Source organism: Canis aureus, chromosome 32 (genome assembly GCF_053574225.1).
Source record: "Canis aureus isolate CA01 chromosome 32, VMU_Caureus_v.1.0, whole genome shotgun sequence".
In the NCBI taxonomy this organism is placed as follows: Eukaryota; Metazoa; Chordata; class Mammalia; order Carnivora; family Canidae; genus Canis; species Canis aureus.
The window spans coordinates 27,398,806-27,418,231 of NC_135642.1; the positions used below are offsets into that span (position 1 = coordinate 27,398,806).

At 43.0% G+C, this 19,426-nt stretch overlaps 1 protein-coding gene across 6 annotated transcripts in view; it reads left to right on the forward strand.

The window, feature by feature from the left end:
* The window catches only part of CGNL1 (cingulin like 1), a 186,321-nt gene that overhangs the window by 95,947 nt on the left and 70,948 nt on the right, over positions 1-19,426 (forward strand). For all 6 annotated transcript variants that reach the window (XM_077881241.1, XM_077881243.1, XM_077881240.1 and 3 more), the window contains one exon: positions 6,124-6,336. In XM_077881241.1, the coding sequence (XP_077737367.1) occupies positions 6,124-6,336 (213 nt within the window). The remainder of the gene's footprint in view (positions 1-6,123; positions 6,337-19,426) is intronic.

Sequence of the window (19,426 nt, forward strand, 5' to 3'; positions counted from 1 at the left end):
AGATTCTCTGTCCCTCTCCTGCCCCTTCTTTGTGTGTGCATGCTCTTGCTTTCTCTCAAATGAATAAATAAATAAATCTTTTTAAAAGTTCATTTGTCAGAAACAGTTTTCCTTATTATACTCTATAGTCATCATATTTCATTTTTAAAGGAGATAAACCATAATAAATGTCATCTTTCTTTTATATTTATTGTTTTTCTCTTTTTTTCCCCCAATACATAAAAATGTGTTGAACGTTTTTCACATGTATCCTTTTACTTCCTTAGAAAAATTTCCTAAGGTTAAGTTCCCAGAAATGATGTCACTGTACAGTTTATGGCTTTCCATAAAAATGTAGCTTCACAAATTTAAATAGAAGACTTTCCCATCTCCTATGGATTCTTGTGTGGACACCTTATTGATTCTAAAAGAGGAAGGTGTTATCTGTGCTGTTGGTAAGTCTCTTAAGTTGCTGGATTTTCTCACTAACTGAAACCTATAGTTGTTGTCCTTTCACCTGAAATCCTATTTCCTTATAGGTTCAGTTTAGCACATTTGACCTTGCTCTATTTTGTATCTGTCCCTTTCTTCTACAAGCCAGTTAATTCAAGAACACGTTGGTTTTGCTTCTTCCCCCATTTCATGCCTCACACAGTGCCAAGCAACAGAGCAAATGGATAAATTTCAGTATTTAAATTATTTTAGAGCTGTCACTATTTTAAGGGAATAATTCTGAACTGAACCACATGCTCCTTTGCCTTTTTAAGTACAATGTACTGAGCATATATTAATGAATATAATTTAATTGACTAAGTAGTTTATTGACTTATTTATAGTGGTAACTAGGATAAGGATGAGCCTCAGTTTTGGTGATGTGTTTTCAGGCTGGTAATGAGAGACACAGAAAAGAAAACAGAGCACATCTGCTCTTAAAATAGCCGATATTGCTGGCTTTCTGATTATTTGCCTCTTTCCTGTAACGGGAGGAATATTATCTACTGCAGTCTTTCTGTAAGATTAGTTAAGGCACAGTTAATTTCTTTGTGTCAGTGTGGGTCTCTCTGGAGGTTCACCCTTACTGTTTCAATCAGGCTCCTTTGAGTTGTCAGCAGTGTTTAAAACATGACCTATGGTGTCAATACCACTAATAAAATAGACCCTATCGCCTCGTCACATTCAATTTATTCTTCATATCTTAATAAAAAATGGCCTGGGGGTTTCTGATAACAGATTATAGTCATGGCTGAGTTTTCCATGGCATTTGGCTTAGAACAGGCTCTTAAACACAGTGAACATTAAATACTGCTGCTTTTAAGTGTTTGGAAAAGGTCGAAGGCTTTTTGTTTTGTGAGGCTTGCCGTAATGCACAAGCTTTTTTCATGAAATCTCTTTTAATACTTTCCATTTTGTTTAATAACATTGGACCCCAATACAAAACCAGTAAAGTAATAGTAAGAATAAAGCTAAAAAAAAAAGAAGGAAGGAAGAAAGAAAGTAAAAAATACCATTCTCTTAGGATAAGCCATATAACTGACCAAAATTAAGATGATTTTGTTATTCTTAGTTAAATAGTTGGTGGTTCTGAACTTTTTTTTTTTAAACTCAAGTTACAAAAATGATTACAAAGCAAGTTTTCAACCACTTCTTTGTCCATAAGTGTATTTCCCTCCATTCTGGGAGTAATGGGTGAACATGAGACCTTGCTCTAAGTGCCATGACAGGGGAGTTTCTAATTACCCACCATCGTCTTTTTTTTTTTTTTTTTTAAGGTTTTATTTATTTATTCATGAGAGACAGAGAGAGGGAGAGAGGCAGAGACACAGGCAGAGGGAGAAGCAGGCTCCCTGCAGGGAGCCTGACATGGGACTTGGTCTCAGGTCCCCAGGATCAGGCCCTGGGCTGAAGGCGGCGCTAAACCGCTGAGCCACCCGGGCTGCCCCCACCATCATCTTTGATGGGAACATGCAGTGCTGACAGATGGACCTTGGTGCAACAGAGTCTGGTAATTTCCCTGGCATTTGCCAAAATGCAAGTACTTGGGATATTTTGGTACCATAATTGTATTGATCTGAGGATAGACTATGCTTAGAAATGAAATCTCTAACAGTAATATACTTACAGGATATTACTATACATTTACAAATTTTAATTAAAAGCTAAAAAAATATGTGTTTCATCAGCTGTGATCTGCTTTCTAGGCCATTCTTCTGGGGGAAAAATTATATAATTCCCTATCAACTACAATTTTGATATGAAACCTTTTATGCATCCTTTCAATGAGTGTGGGCCACAGATAGAGACTCTATAGAACTTCCGGGAAACATGTACACAGAAGAGATCAGCATTTTTCTCAGTTTGACATGGAATACCTGTGAATAGGTGGTGTGTGAAATAAGGCCCTCTATAAGCAAGTAAATTGCTGCCTCGGATATTCTGGTGTGTGCGGGTCAGTGTACCTGCTGTCAGGACTGCCCCTTGCTGCTACTACTAACAGCTAGGTCCCAGAGTGTACTTTCTTTTTCTTTCAGGTTCCCTACTTTCCTTTTCAGTACATCTCTTTTTTTCTTTTAGAGGTGGACCTTCTCACAGGCTCTTCCAGCCAAATACAGTGTTCGGTTGCGTTTGCATCTAAGAGACTGAACATGGTATAGTTGTTTGCTCCTCAGCTCCTCTTGGGTATGTAGGCTTGTCATCAGGCCCACAGAGGCGGTATGATAAAGAGCAGGGGCAGTGGCATCCAGCCAGTATCCCAGTCTTGCACGCATAAGCTGTGTGATCGTAAGGATGTTAGTGTCACAGACCTCTATGCTTGTTTGTTTTTTTTTCCAATTTGTGAATGAGGATAATATTATTTTTGAATTTTCATCTCCTGGGATTTTTGGAAATGCTTAGCACAGGTCTTCTTACATGCTAAGTATCAAGCATAGTCAAATTTGTAGCTTCTCCCTGCCCACATACATACACACTGCCTAGGTTTCTATCTCCTGGATACTTTTTTATATGCAGCTAGCCTGGATGCATATAGGTTTTGAAGGTGCTGATTCCAGTTGGCCACAGCCTCCCTTTGTTTCCTTTGGTTGGTGTCTGCAGAGACGTGTGCTCATCTCTGATGGATATTTACTTATGTTTTTAAATATATATATTTTTTCTCCTTTCTTTGGCTTGAGATGATTGGCAATAAGGCTACTGAGGTGATGAAGTAAAGTTTTTGAAATCTCTTGTCCTCCTCAGTCTCTACCCTGGAAAACTTCCAAGTGCTTTGAGGTGATATGGTGAAGTGTAATCTGATTGGATTTGTACAACATAGACCACTTAGGCAATGGCCGCAGCCACGGATAACGGCACGTTGGTGTCAGACGGACCATAAAAACCTAGGTTCTTGACATGCATCGGTGGCAGTACACAAAAGGCAGCACAAAACACAGATATATCCTGGAAAAGATTAGTGTGGGGAGAGGAACTGCCTTATCATCAAAACAACTGAGAAATGTGTGAGAATAAGAGCAGGAAATGGGGGTTAGAATCACAAGGACTCTCAGGAAGAGGCTGGCAGAAAGCCCAGGAAGACCTGCAGGGGTAGCCAGTAGCAATAGTGATGGGGAGTCTCTGGTGCTCTTTAAGGAGGGGTTAGCAGCATCTCCACCAGGATGTCCTCCTTTGACAAATATCAGGACAGGCTATCTTTTCATAAGATTTGCATAGGTGTTCTGTGCTTGGTGCTTTGGAAGAACCAGAATTTCCCTAGTTACCTGGATGAATCTCTTGACATTTCATCAGAACTTATTAGTTGCCTGCTAGCAAGATTCTGGAAGGGCCAAGTCTTGGTCTAAGCAGTGCAGCTCTACCCTGGGACTGCAGAGCTTCCCCTGGTTCAATGGATGTGCATGTCCCGGAGAAAGGGAAAGAGATTCCATTGCCAGTTATATTTTCATCCCTTCATCAGTGACATACTTCTTGAATGGCAAGTACTTTCCCATCTCTGAGGCCTTGGCTCCCCAGATGGCAGCCATTCCTCTGATTCCCCAGAAGTCCAAGAAAACAGGAAGTGTATTGACTCAGAAGCCACCAGTGAAAACAAAGACTGATTTAGAATTCTGGTTATCTCCCGACTTCTGCTGTACTGCACATGTTAATTCATTTATATTCAAAACAGACACATTCCCAATAACGTTGATCCAGTGCACCAAAACTATATGATCAGATCTATATCCTCCTTTCAAGGGGCTGATGGTCTAGCAGGGGAGGAAAGAAAACAGAAAACCCTATAGACTGCAAGGTTTACCCTTGTAGGGTAAACCTTTACCATTGTATTAAATGCTCTGAGATGTGCAGCTAAAGTGAGATGAGTATCAGGAGGGGGATTCAAGGAAGACTTCTTGGAGGAGGTCCTGCTGTATCTGACTCTGGAGATTTTCTGAAAGGCAAAGAGAGGCGGGAATGAGAGGGAAAAAGAGCACTCGAGACAGAGGATGCATATGGATAATGTCATAGGAGCCACAGGGGAGTGACTGGATGCAGGCAGCAGTTGAGTGTCAGGAGAGCCTAAACCAGGGATGTGAAGGAAAGGATCTAAGATGTTCCAGAACTAACTTTTTAGTTGTGATGGGCAAGAGCAAGAGAGGTCAAGGATGCTTCCAAACCCCCAAGTAGGTTGTGCTGTTTGTAAGAATAATGAACAAAGGAGGAGGAAAGGAAGGAACATGAAGAATTCACCGAAAAATATGAATCTACTGAATCTGAGGTGCCTGTGGGACATCCATATGGATATATCTGGCAGGTCACTGGAAGTGCAGGTCTGAATTCAGATAAGAGTCAGAGGTAAAGGTTTGGGAGTTCCTTGCTTAGAATTACTAGTCAGAGGGAAAAATAGATGAACTTGCCAAAAAAAGAAAGAATGCAGAGCTACATTCTTGGGGATCATCTTAGCTTTTGGGAAGAGGGAGAGAAAAGCCAGAGAAGATTGTCATAGAAAAAGCAGCCTGAGGGAAGAAAACAGAAGCATGTACTGTCTTTCAGTTACAAGGCAAAAGAGAATTTTAAGGAGACAGGTGGGGAGGATCAAAGAAGGGTCTAGAAAAGTAAGGACTGGAAGAAGCCTGGATCTGGTGATTAAGAGGTCACTACGACCTTGGAGAGGACAGTTGTAGTGCAATAGGATCCAAAGCCATATAGCAAGAGGTTAAGGAGTGACTGTGTGGTGAAGAAGCACAGTGGACAGAAATTATACTTTCAGAAAGTGTCACAGAGAAGTTTGTTTTTTTGGGTTTGGTTTTGTTTTTTGTTTTGCCCTTGACTCAGTGGATTCTTGCTCCCTGAGGGAAGGAACATAGATCCGAGCAAAGAGAAGGGAAGGGAGGAAAATGGCAGAAAAAAAGATCACAGATGTTGGAGCGGGCCGGCAAGGGGCAGCTGGATGTGTGCATGAAGTGGCTGCAGGTGGGAGAACAGCCAGGTGGAGAGGAAGGGGAAGTGGCCGTGTCTGAGTCCCGCCAACGTGAAGTGAGCACATCCCGGGCTTGAGGAGAGCTTAGTGGATGTGGGACAAAGATGGCGAAGTGAAAGGAATGCTGAGCTTTTGGCAATACACACTTGGGTTTAGGGAATGCTATTTGTAGTGGAACTTGTTGCTCCGGTTTTGGGACTTCCCTCAGGAGCTCTTGGCAGTTCACAAGGGGAGAATGTGAGTGTTGCACACTGCTCTGAGGGGCGAGTGAGACAGGAGAATGGCAGCATCAGCCCCAGTACTAGGAGTGTGGGTTAAGGGTTTGACCACATGCTGGGTCCCAAGGGTGGTATGCAGTAAGTGAGGCCAGCCAGTTGGCATGCCCCCAGTGAAGCAACAGCACCAACAGCGTGGTGGCCCATGGCAAGGGCGACGGACCATTCTTAAAAGCAATGAAGATGAAATCAGTTTCCCTTTTGCCCCCTCAAACTAAACTCAGAAAAGCTAAGGCAGACAAATCAAGAGGAATGATGGCCTCAGAGGAGTGAAAGAGGAGAGGAGGAGATGGTCTAAACTGGTGGGTAGTGTGGGGAGGAGAGGGTCAGAGGACAGCTTGGGGGTATGGCAGTTCATCTGGGCAGCCCAACCAGGAGGGGATAGATGGTTAATCCTACCCTTCCTTCCATGCTTCCTCTCTCTAGGAACTCTTACAGGCAAAACAGGATCTTCAGGATCTGCTCATCGCCAAAGAGGAGCAGGAGGACCTCTTGAGGAAGCGGGAGCGTGAACTGACCGCCCTGAAGGGAGCCCTGAAGGAAGAGGTGTCCAGCCACGACCTGGAGATGGACAAGCTGAAGGAGCAGTATGACGCCGAGCTGCAGGCCCTGAGGGAGAGTGTAGAAGAAGCAACCAAGGTGAGGCACTGAGCCAGGTCTGGTCAGACCCTAGGGTGTGTGGGCATGGGGCGTGAGAGTCTGGCTTGAGGAGAGGTGAAGGGGCAAGACCACCTCACCCACACCAGCTGCCAGTTGTCTTTCATCACAGAGAAGAACTCGGTTTCATGAGATCATGGAAAATAGAGGGTGTTCACAAATAATGGGCTCAGCAGTACTGCTGTTGACCACTTTGAGTCTGTAAATAACAACACAAATTGTTAAGGATGCGGATAATGCTTTTGTTCGAGGTGAGATTCAGAGGCTCATGAGTGAGCCTCTTGTGGAATAGAGAGCTGAGAGCTGGGCCCCTCCATGTATGCCTAATGGTCTGGGCCCAAGAGCATTGTGTGGCTCTACTAATGGGGCAAGGTGGCAGACCGGACTCAGATTTCTGGAATCCTTCGCCCCTGCCCCTGCCTCTGCCTTAGCCTATTCCTTTTGACTCATGAAGCCTTCTGTTAAACAGTTCAGGATCTTTTCTCAGCAGAGTTCTGTGAAGGGTTAATAGGCTGAATTGCCCAAACCCTTGTAAGAACATTTTTCCTTTTTTAAGATTTTATTTATTTATTTGAGAGAGAGAGAGCGAGAGAGCGAGAAAGAGCACAAGATGGGGAAGAGGGAGAGGGAGAGGGAGAAGCAGACTCTTGTACTCAGCAGGGAGCCTGATGTGGGCTTTGATCCCAGGACCATGGGCTTTGATCCCAGGACCGTGGGATCATGACCTGAGCCGAAGGCAGACTCTTAACCAACTGAGCCACCCAGACGCCCTGATAATTTTTCTCTTAATTGAATTCTTGGCTGCTGCAAATAGATTGAAAATTATGTCGAGGTCTTTTGGCGCAGGCCTCATCTTGGCCTTTGTTTTTTTTTTTTTTTTTTTTCCATCTTTGCCTTTGAAGAAGAAAAAAGCAATGTTTTAAAGGGGAAAATGCTCTGAAATATCATGCCATCTTTAGGGAATGAGAGGAATTACAGAACATAAAGTTTTTAAGAGTCTCTGCAATGCACAGGTTAAAGATGATGAGGAAAGATCTCTTAATATTGTTGGTTTATTCTGTGATGATTACAGCGACAGCTCTGAGATAGGAGGCCCCCTCTCTCCTGTAAGCTCCATAGTGATTCACTGATTTTCAATTATGGCATGGTAATTGCAAATGACAAGAAGTGAAAGATGGTTTTGTTTGTTATAACAATAAAAAGCCTGGGAAATAGTCTGTTTGCAGTTGTTATAACTGAGACAGTTTTTAAAGCTCTTCTCATTGATTTGCCTTAGTGTTTTTTGTTGTTGTTGTTGTTTTTGTTTTTTTGAGATTTGATTTAGTTTGAGGGAGAAAATGGAAATTGATTTAATTTTTATTGCTTTGAGAGGACATGTCTGTTTTTTTCATCTTTCTGTGCAGTAGCCTGGTGTTCTTGCTCTTGGTTTTTCTGTGCTATTGTTTCATGAAGGACATACTAGTAGGCTACTGAGTAAGATGATTCTCTTTTGAACCTACCATGTATTCATCACCTTTAGACCTTGCATCAAAGCTCCAGTTAACATGGTTTAGTCATTGAAGGGTAGTTGCAGATGGTGTTTTGGGCATGTTTATATAGTGATTTGAATATAAGGAAAGTTAAACTTGTGCCACACTTGGGATGCAAGATACTTTGTTAGAAGCTTTTAGATCCGGTCACAGACACTGTAAGTGGGGAAGGGAAACATGGTAGGTGAGTGGAATCTAGATAATCTGTAAAGGCTTAGTCTGTTGCATTTTGACCTTTTCTAAGGTCGGTGTTATATGTTAATTTGCAGCATTTTCATTATGCCAATTCAAGAAAGATAGCTTCATTGTCTTATACCAGTCTGTGAAAGAAGTAACAGGTGAGTTCCCCAAGACGTAGATCACTGGCAGAGAACACGGGGTTTCTCAGCACCAGGAAACTAACACAAAAATGGGTTCACCTTAGCACCCCAAGGGGTGCATGCCAGCAAGGTACTTTGCCCCAGCTCATATTCTATAGTACTGTCAGCATCTTTCCCTGAAAGGACAAATCTGATCATGACAACCTCTGCTTAAAGGCTCTCTTGGCTCCCCATTGCTCCAGATGTAAATTCAAAATTGTTAGCATGGTAGGTAATAGATGTCCTTTCCCTGACTAACCCTGTCTCCAGAGAACTCCATATTCCTTTAGTCCTTTTACCTCTGTGCACATGTGAATGGGCTTCCCTCCTTCTTTCTCTCCTTTTCTGCCTGACCACCCTCTTCTTATCCCTCAAGACTCTCCCCAGATGTCCTCTCCCCTGTGATGGTGACTAGATAACCCCACTTCCCTTGGTGGGGTTACTGGAACCCTTTCTTAGGGTTTCTCTTGTTCCCTGGTTATTCCTCTATTGTAGTTTGTATCATACCATATTGTAATTCACCATGTCTACCAACTTCATTAGACTCAGATTCTCAGGCACAGGGGCCATTTTTATCCTTTTTGTCCCCCTGGAGTGCGAGTGACAAGCTCAAATATCTCAGGGCCCAGACAAGGACATAAGTGAGTGGACTCTGGATGTGGTGTCAGGGTGACAGTAAGGCCCGGTGGAGACTGTGGCAAACTAGAAAGTGTGCCCTTTGCTGTAGGGTCAGTTGCTTCTCTGCTGCAGTTGAAAGTCATCAGTGAAGGAATCCTAGGCCCGTGTTGCAATCTCTTAATTTTTTAATTTTCTTTTACAAGAAGCCAGATCTCTGGATGTTGATGTGAGATCTTCTGACTTTTAAATTAGCAAGAGAAGAATGATATATACCAAACTCAACCCATCTGCAGGTTGACAGTGTGTGATCTTTGTCTCTTGAGTTTTAACACAGTGTCTGGCACATAGTTAAGTCTGTGTAATGTCTGAGGAGTGAAAGTAAGTGGAGGACAAATTCCCCCCTTGACTGGGTTTTCAGTCCCTGTTGTGTGGTTCCTGTTGGGTTTTCTTTGATGCTGTTGTGGGAGGTCTTTTAAGAAACTCTGCTATGACCCTGAATTTCTGTACCTTGCTTTTGTGTTTCCCTGCAGTTTCTTAAAGAGCATTGTGATTGTGGTTTTGTACCTCTTAGCTTTTGCTTCCGAAGGTGGTTGCTGAACAAATGTGACGGAATCCTATATAATGGAAAGAATTGTGTCAGTTTAGTGGATAGATGCTGCCTTTTTGTTAAATGATTTATATACGCGTATTCTATAATAGAATTTTAAGATTATCCTGTTAACTACTTGGAGGAGAGTGAGTTACATGTAACTTTTTAAATTTGGTAGTGTCTCTCTTAGATGTGTGTGTGCATTAGCCTTCAGCCTTTTCCTGCCCCAGGAGAAGGACTCACCCACCACTTACCCCAAGGGACGAGAAGCTGATGTTTCTTTGAGGAACTGTGTTGCATTAAAGACTTTATTTCATTTGTAAGTCTTAGGAAGCATCCCAACTCCCTGGCATCAGGTTTTCTAATTTTCGCCACTGCCCCTGTCTTATCATTGTCAAATAACTATTTCATCTGGCTTGAGATTGAGCAATAAAAGTTGTAAATTACTGGAACATTAGGTGAAAGCCGTCAAGTTTTGTTAAGAACATTTTACAGGTATTCCAGATAGATACTCTGTAAAAGTGGTTTTCTTAGATCCAAGCAGCTACTACACCTTTTTAAGAACAGGTTGACTGCTTCCCAGTGAGAATTCATGAGTGCCGTGGTTTGGGGGATATCCTTGTGCGGCAGAAAGAAGCGTATCTTTCCCTCCCAGCCAGTGCGGCTTGCTCATTGGGTGAGCTACTTGAGTCCCTTCCCATAGAGAAGGGACTTTTTGTCTGTTAAAGAAGGGGATTCTATCAAACCTGACCCTAAAGGACTTGACACTGTATTTCATAACATAGTTTTTGGTGTTATGTCCTTTTATACTCTTTCTAGTTTTGAAAAGGAAATGTCCTCTCTATCCTTGGGTTTGTGGCAGTGGCCAGGATCCAGTGAAGAAATGGACAGTGAGTGGGGATGTGAATGACTGCTGTCTATGAGAAAAATGAAGCTGGTCCACAGCGTTAGCTTCTCCTTTTCATCCATACCCCTTCCCAATCTGCAGCTCCTTGTGCAAAAGAGAAGGGCAGATGGGCTAGTGTTTTCAGATTTTCCAGAGAGTAGCCTCAGCTCAGATTTCCAGCTCCCCCAAGAAGTTCCCTGGTTGCTTCTTGGACCTTATTTTTTCAGGGACCTGTGAATGCTGGAAATTTTGTTCTAGGTTTTATCTTCCCTGTCATGCTCAGGACTGTCATCATTTTCCACTTGGCCTCCCTAGTATGCTTGGCATTTACTAGGTGGTCAGTGTTTGTGGATTACAGGAATAGGTAAAAAGGAGAGATGCCCTTTAAGTCCTGGCAGTCCTAAGACATTAGAGTATTTTGGGGTCTCATTTATGAATTAAAATTGTTTAGGGCAGCCTGGGTGGCTTAGCGGTTTAGTGCTACCTTCAGCCCGAGGCGTGATCCTGGAGTCCCATATCAGGCTCCCTGCGTGGAGCCTGCTTCTCCCTCTGCCTGTGTCTCTGCCTCTCTCTCTCTCTCTGTGTCTCTCATGAATAAATGAAATCTTTAAAAAAAATTGTTTATTGTGAAAATGACCAAATCTTGTCTGAGATTATGGTACTGTGAGCAGTATGATAATGTTAATATTGACCCTTGAAGGACTAATTTGTCTTAAAAATACAGGTATTTTGAGGATGTTAAAGGAGCCACTTTTATTTTTGTATTGCGTAATATGACTTTTGGGCCATTGGGCCATTTTATGGCCCCAACATATGGCAGTTAAGTGACAAATATTTCTTACATGAGTGGATAAAGGGGAACTGCAGGGAGGGTAAAGTGTGTGGGAGACTCTTGCCATCGTTCCTTGCTTCTTCATTTTATTAGTAAACGTAGCATTTATAAATTTACTTACTGAACTGTTGCCAAGGGCAAGGTATTGTGAAGGTTATGAAGGTAAATCAGATAAATGTACTTTCCAGAAGATTGAAAAGGGGAGAAGAGAAGTAACACTCAAGCTGACTACAGAGTAGGAAAGAGTAAATGCCTGGAGTGAAGTGGACATAGGAGTGCTATAGGAGGTGCTTGGGAGGGGCAATATATAGTAGAACATGAGTGGTATTTGAGCATGGAGGCCAAGAACATTTGAGGGACTGAGTCCAGCATATTCAGCACCTTGTAGGTGGAAAAATGAGACACGGGTCTAGGCTGAAGCCTTGAGGAATGATACAACTTAAGATGATTACAGGTGAAAAGAGACTTTTGAGAGGCAGTGTCCTAGATCTGACACGTGGACCATGTTTGGATCCCAATTCAAACAAACCAAGTGTAAAAAACGAAATATATTTGAATCATTGGGAACATTTAAACATTGTCTCTATGTTTAAGGATATTAAGAAAGAAAGTAAGCAAAAGTTTTAGGAGTGATAATAGTCTTTTATCTTTTAAAGAAACTTACAGAAGTATTTACAGGTAAAATGGTAGGCTATCTGGAATTTGCTTTAAAATTATCCACTTGGGGGAGAAAGCACATGGGGGTGTGGATGAAACAAGATTAGCCATGTGTTGATAAGGATTAAAGCTCCATGATGGATAAGAGACAATTATACTACGTTTTCTAATTTTGCTAATGCTTAAAATTTTTCAAAGTAACACTTTTTTTAAAAAGAATACAAAAAGACTTTAGAAAAGGCGAGGCAGAAATGGATGTGAGGACTTGTTGAATATCATAATGCCATGATACATGAGTATTTTTTTTAAGATTTTATTTATTTATTAATGAGAGAGACAGAGAGAGGCAGAGACATAGGCAGAAAGTGAAGCAGGGTCCTCACAGGGAGCTCTATGCAGGAGTCGATCCCGGGACTGGGATCATACCCTGGGCCAAAGGCAGATGCTCAACTGCTAAGTCACCCAGGCATCCCACATGAGTGGTTTTTAATTGGTGAGGGAGCACTTGGTGTTTGTTGTAGGGACCTAATAGGAACATGCTTTCCTAGCGGTGACCTGTAGGTAGGGGAGATTAGCAGGTAGAAGAATGATTAGAAGTAAGGAGTGAGGAGGATAGAGGTGTGGGTTTGAGGGATGGTGGCCAGGAGAGGTAGGACTGGCAGGAGAGACCCCACGGGGTGCCATGATTGAAGTGAGGGAGAAAGAAGAGACAGAGCTAAGCCCCAGGTGTTCCCTCTGGTATGGAGGCCTTGCTGGGAGCAGGAAAATTCCAGGGGAAGCAGTTGGCAAGAGGCAGGGCAGCCTGTTGGGTGGGGTGGCAAGCCACTCCACAAGGGTGGGGGTCACTCCTGGTGGGCTGTGATGGCTTAGGGTAGGAGGAAGAGAAGGAGGATGAAAGCTCAGAGACATGAAAACAAATACCCAAGTCCAGTAACAGGAAAGCAAGTGGAAGAGTGTTGCATTTGACTTAATTAATGATATATTTGAGAAATTTCTAGAAGCAACCTGTTTTTGCATTAAATATTTATATATAAGCCTCTGTGCTTTCATCTTGTTTCATTCTGTAGTGTAAATTCTAACATGATGTCCATGTTTTAAATTCTATAACACTTGTATAAGTTTTATTCAAATTCAGTAATATTGCAACTTTTTTCACCTCCAGAGCTGTCCTCACATTATGGCTTCGTGTTGTTTCACTGAACAATTTGGTAATATCACTCCATCTTCTGAAAATAAAGATGTGTTTCAGTGTTCCTTTCCCTTGTCATTTCTAGATTTTCCTTCCCTCTTTCCTACCAATCTGTGAACTATGTTTTTCTTTTTCTTTTTTTAAAGATTTAATTTATTTATTCAGGAGAGACCCAGAGAGAGAGAGAGAGAGAGAGAGAGAGAGAGAGGCAGAGACACAGGCAGAGGGAGAAGCAGACTCCACGCAGGGAGCTTGACACGGGACTGGATCCTGGGACTCCAGGATCATGCCCCAGGCCGAAGGCAGGCACCAAACCTCTGAGCCACCCAGGGATCCCCTGAAGTGTTTTTTTAAAAGGAAAAAGTCAGCAGAGGGTCAAATGGTAAAACCACTGCTAATCTCAGGATCAGTGGAATTGCCTCCCTTAAAGATAGGGCTAGTTCAGGGAAAAATCTCATTTCTGTTTTCTCCATGGGAGCTGGGGTAGTGAAGGAACCTGTGAAAAAAATTCTTATTTCCTCAACTTTCCAACTTCAAATAATTCACTTACTCTGCATGACCACTGTTGAGAATGAGAGAAGTGGCAGGGTTGCACGTGCCCAGGTAAAGGGAAGTATCTCATTTCCACTGACTCAAGTGTGCCAGGGGTAGCCTAGAACTTTCCATTGGCAAAAGTAAAATGAGGATGGTTCAAGGTTCAACAAAGTCTCCTTTCATTTTTCTTCTAATTTTTTTTCTTCCAGAAATAACTCTTATAATAATTGCATTGCTCTTTTACTTTCTATATTGATTAAAAAATAACTCAGTATGTCCTAGGATGTTTGTTTGGGACCCATCATCTAAGCCCTGGATGTGCCCCCTCCCTGCTGCAACTCAGATCCCAAGTGCATGGGTCCTGATAAGCCTCTTAGGGAGCTGTGGTGAACAGGATGTCTCTACACTTCACTCCTGGTGCTTTAACTGAGCTGCCAGATTCACTTGCTGTGGTTCATAGAAGACAGAGTAAGTGTCCCAGAGACAGCTGTTCTTTTTCCTCATATGTTTGAGTGTGTCTTACCAGTGTCAGTCATGAGGATTCAGAGATGGGCACACTTTAGTCTCTAGCTTTGGAGATTTTTTACAGTCTTGGAAGAAGAAAGACATGCAGATAAGATGATGATTGAAGCTTTGATGTTGTGGTTGAGGCACACGCAGGGAGACAGCACCACCCTGCTCTCCTACTACTGCTTTGGATGGCAAAATTCAGGAGAGAAGTAGCACATCCATTCTGTACCTTGACACCCTATGTGTCTTTTACATACCAAATACTTAAGAATTAGAAATGAAGAAGATAACTTCCTTTTCCCAGGACTTCTGCAAGAGTTTCTGGACGTTAGCACCCCTTGAACCTGCTTGTCTTTGTACTCAACTCTTTTAAGTAAACTTAGAGTTAACAATAAGAAATCCTGGACATTTAAATCCCCTAAATGCAAGACAAAGAAAGAACATTGACTTGGGGGAGGAGTTAAAATAGATTTCATTTATTTAAAGAGTCAATTAGATTCCAGTTACAGTTTTGATTTCCAGAGGGTAGGACCTCATAAGATAAAACAGGTACAAGGAGGACCTCTGTTTCCTGGTTACGCCCACAGCTTTAAAGGAACTCTCCTTTCAGGAATCATGAGTGCATTTGGCTGCTGCTGTTCTGTGGAGAACATCACAGTGCATGAGGAAGAACCGATGGAGATCCATTAGGAAAATTCCTCACACAGGGATAGGTAGGACGTTGGCCAGGTTTTAGTGATGATACCTTGAAGCTTCGTGAGTATGGTTAAGGAGGAGGGCATTTTCCTGCAGCTCCAAGGGGAGGGGTGGTGGAAGCATGGCTTTCAGGACACCCAGAGCACTCAGATGACCCAGAAAATCACAGTGAATTCACATGCAGTGTGAAGAAAGAGTGTTGAAACTTAATGGGGTGGGGGAGGAGGCAAAAACTCTTGTCCTGGCCTTGGGAAGAGTGATGGAGCAGCATGATCTATAAATCATGCTGTCCCTGCCTTGTCTGATACAGGCTTTGGTTGGTTGGGAGGAGAATGGAGAGCCCTTGTCCATTTCCCAACTGTCCTGAGGAATGATGAGCGAATGAGGCTTAAATAATTCAGGAGATTTGATGTTAGCATCAATTCCTAACCTTGGGAATGGATTGTTGATACAGTTTTTGGAATCTCCATCAATAATGAGTTCACTCATAGTCCTTAGTTAATTCAGCAAATATCTACTGTGCATTTCATTTATGTCAGGCACTGTGCTGGGCTGTGAGAATAAAACAGGCAAAAAGGGAGAGACAGATACTATTCAGTTAATCACATGTATATATGTGTGATTCAGCTGTGATAAGTGCCTTGAAATGGAGGAGAGCGGGGAAGCTTCCTTGAGGAGAATGATGGTAGACATCTGAAGGATGAATAACTAGAATTCTTAAAAACCTTCCAGAATATTCCAGGAAGGTGGAAAGAGCATGTGCATTGGGCTTGGTGCCAGGAGGGAGCATGATCTGTGCAAGATGTTGAGTGAAGGCCTGTGAGGCTGGGTTGTGCAGGGCAATGGGAAGTCTGGTATTAGAGGAGGTGGAGAGGCAAGTCGGGACTAGCTCTTGCATTCCTGTGTGTCTGAGGATTTTGTTCTTTTTCACAGTGGAAATCATGAAAGATTTTTAAATGTGTATGTGTGTGTGTGAGAGAGAGAGAGAGAGGTAGAGGCAGAGACAGAGATAGAGACACATGAGCAGATTCTTTCCATGAGCAGATTGTTTCTATGAAGAAGTCTGCTCTGGTCTTTACAAGTAGGATGGAATGCCCTGGATGGTTTGTCCTTGCTGTTACTTAAGATGGAGGCACGAGTTCTCTGAGGTCTCTTTAGCAATCCAGTTGCGTATTTAATGGGGTTCTTACCTGCCCCTCTCTCTGCTGAAGGGCAGAAAGAGAAGGGAGTAGGATATGGAGGGCTCCGTTTTTGGGGTGAGGTTTTGTTCTTTGCCAAGTGCTGGTTGCCTGGATTTGTAAACTGTGTCCATGAACAAGTGGCCGAGGGTGGATAGGGACTGTAGATGAAGGGAAAAGTTTGCTACATTGATGGTATGGTTTGTAGGAGGAAAGTTCTTATTGTTTCTTATCTGCTAAGGTTGTTATAATGTCTCACTGCTGGAAATGCCTTCCTGCATTTAGAGAAGTAGTGAGAAAAGCTAGTGGTATGCTTGCCAGTCTCCCCAAATGGGTGAATATTTTGAGATCTCTGAACCATCCACGGACACCGCCCAGAGTTCAGGTATGTGAGCAAGACAGGAGTGGTATAGCCACTCGCTGAGGGCCAGTAGCCAGTTGGATGTCAGGTGTGGATACAGTCAGCCCACAGAACTGGGCAGTGTACTGGGAGGGGCTATTCTAAAGAGCAGAACCAGGACACCTGGGTGGCTCAGCGGTTGAGTGTCTGCTGCCTTTGGCTCAGGGTGTGATCCCGGAGTGCTGGGATCGAATCCCACATCAGGCTCCTTGCATGGAGCCTGCTTCTCCTCCCCTCTGCCTCTGTCTCTGTGTCTCTCATGAATAAATAAATAAAATCTTTAAAAAAAAAATGGCAGGACCATCACAGCCACTAGTATCGCAAATAGTTAAATTTTTAACATCTGAAAGGAAAAACACTTCAATTTTATTACCAGAAATCCTACTTAATCTGTGTTATACTTTCCCTGATCTCTATATTCTCTCTGACCCTCTAAACTCTGACTGATGAATATTTTTCTAAAGACTTGCCAAGATCATTAAGTAGATTTCTACTTGGTGGAAAAATCTGGCACAATTTTTGATCACATTAAGCAGAAAATGGAACATGTCATAAGCTTTAAGTCTATTAGATAAGGAAAGGAACAGTGTGGAAGCAAATATGTACAACGTCAAAACAAATTGGGATATAGGAGGCATTTGTGGTAGCCAGCCTCTGAGACGGTTCCCAGTGATCTATGCTTCCTGGTACCCTTGCTCTTTTGTAGTCCCTTCCCATGTTGAATGGGGCTGATCTGGGTCACCAGTAGGAATTGGTAGAGTATGACTTCCAAGGCTAGATCATAAAAGACACTGTAGCTTCTTCCTTGCTTCCTCTTGCTTCCTCTTGAACCACTTGCTCTGGGGGAAGCCAGCTGCCCACAGGCAGCCTGTGGAAAGTCCCTTGTGGTAAGGAACCGAGGCCTCCTGTTAACAGCCATGTGAGTGCGCCGTCTTGTATCTGGATCCTCACTGATCCAGCCCCACTCAAGCCTTCAGGTGACTGCAATCTTGACTAGCGTCTTGACTACAATTCATCAGAGAAAGTGAGCCAGAACTACCCAACTAAGTCACTTCTAGATTCCTTACCTTTAGAAGCTCTGTGAGATAATAAATGGTTAGTGTAAAAATAAATAAATAAATAAAAATAAATGGTTAGTGTTATTTTAGGCTATTGAGTTTGGGGACAATTTGGTATATAGTAATGGATACTCAATGCCACAGTTTGATAAGAGCCATCTCTTCTATGTTGCATTTCCTTTTTTTTTTTTTTTTTAAGATTGTATTTTTTTTTAAAGATTGTATTTATTTATTCATGAGAGACACAGAGAGGCAGAGAGAAGGCAGGCTCCATGCAGGGAGCCCGACGTGGGACTCGATCCTGGGTCTCCAGGATCAGGCCCTGGGCTGAAGGCGGCACTAAACCGCTGAGCCACCCAGGCTGCCATATGTTGCATTTCCTAATAGCCACTGACTCCAGCAGGACTACTGCATCCTGCCACAATGCTGGTCTAATTCTTGTTTTGCTGTTAGGTGATATGTCATTCTCCTTATCTTGAAGGATGGACCATCTTATCCTTTATATCTCTGATACTTTGCAGAGCGCTTGATAAGTTGTCTCTGTGTGAATGAATCAGAATGTTCAAAGGCAAAACAGAATAACAGCTTAAGGAGAAGTCAGGGTTCTAAATCTGGCTCTGCTATGGACTTCATAGAAGTTTCCTGGTCCTTGTTTTTATTTCCTTTCTTGTAAATGGATACCATTTGTGTTCATAAAAACAAGCCCAAAATGAATACACATGCATATATGCTTGTGCACAAATAGACCATCTCAGGAAGGATACAAAGTGATAAATGGTGGTTGCCTTTGGGGACAAGTAGGTGGATGGGGTAAGAGGAAAACTCTTTAAAAATAGTATATAGGAGTGTCTGGGTGGCTCGGTTGAGCATCTGCCTTTGGCTCAGGTCGTGATCCTGGGGTCCTGGGATCGAGTCCTGTATCAGGCTCCTCACAGGGAGCCTGCTTCTCCCTCTGCCTGTGTTTCTTCATGAATAAATAAATAAAATCTTAGAAAAAAAGTGTATAAAACCTTTCATACCATTTGAATTTATCCTGTGTACAATGAAATGGGGTACCAATCTGTGCTTCCACTAGGTGGACCAAGAGGAACCCCGGAGTTTAGTGATGCATGTTTATTAATCTTTGTCATAGGGGTCTCTGTCTCTGCCTCGTCCTTCACTTTCCATCTACTGCTGGAGGCTGTGGCCTCTGTGTCCGTGGCCTCACTTCTGATGGCCCATCTCCTTTCCCAGGGCTGCTGCCCTAGTTAAGGCCTTGATGTCTTCAGCATAGATGCTTTGGGCAATGCTCTTCTGTTTTCCTTCCTGATGTGGCCCCTCCACACCTCTGCCTGCTGCTACAGGTGGGCTACCCTACAGCTGGGCCTTCCCTCCTAGCCTTCCGTTGCTTCCATCTGGATACAGAGTCCTATACAAGCTACCTCTCATCTGCCTTTTCAGCCCTGGTCCTCATTCTTTTCTGTGATGAACCCAGCCCCAGTCACACTAAAGAATCCCTCTTCCTGGGGCTCCTGGGTGGCTCAGTTGGTTAAGCATCTGCCTTTGGCTCAGTCATGATCCCAGAGTCCTGGGATCGAGCCCCACATGGGGCTCCCTGCTCAGTGGAGAGCCTGCTTCTCCCTCTCCCTCTGCCTGCTGCTCCCCCTACTCATGCTCATTCTCTCTCTGTGTCGAATGAATGAATGAATGAATGAATGAATGAATGAATAAATAAATAATCTTTTTAAAAAGTCCCTGTTCCCTCCACAAAATGTGTTTCTTCCTACCCCAACTACGGCCATGCTTGCTGTCTCTGGGCCTTTGCTTTGCCATCCCTTCCAGTTTGGCCAGCATGGTGTAGTAGACAGAGTAGAGATGTGGCCCTGGTCTCCACTGCTAACTGGCAGGGAGATCCTTTTTGGGGGTACTGTATTTTATCTTGTTTATTATTTTTTTGTATTTTATTTTGTAGAGTAATATTGCACATGATTTTTTTTAAAGATTTTATTTCTTCATGAGCGACACACACAGAGAGAGAGAGAGAGGCAGAGACACAGG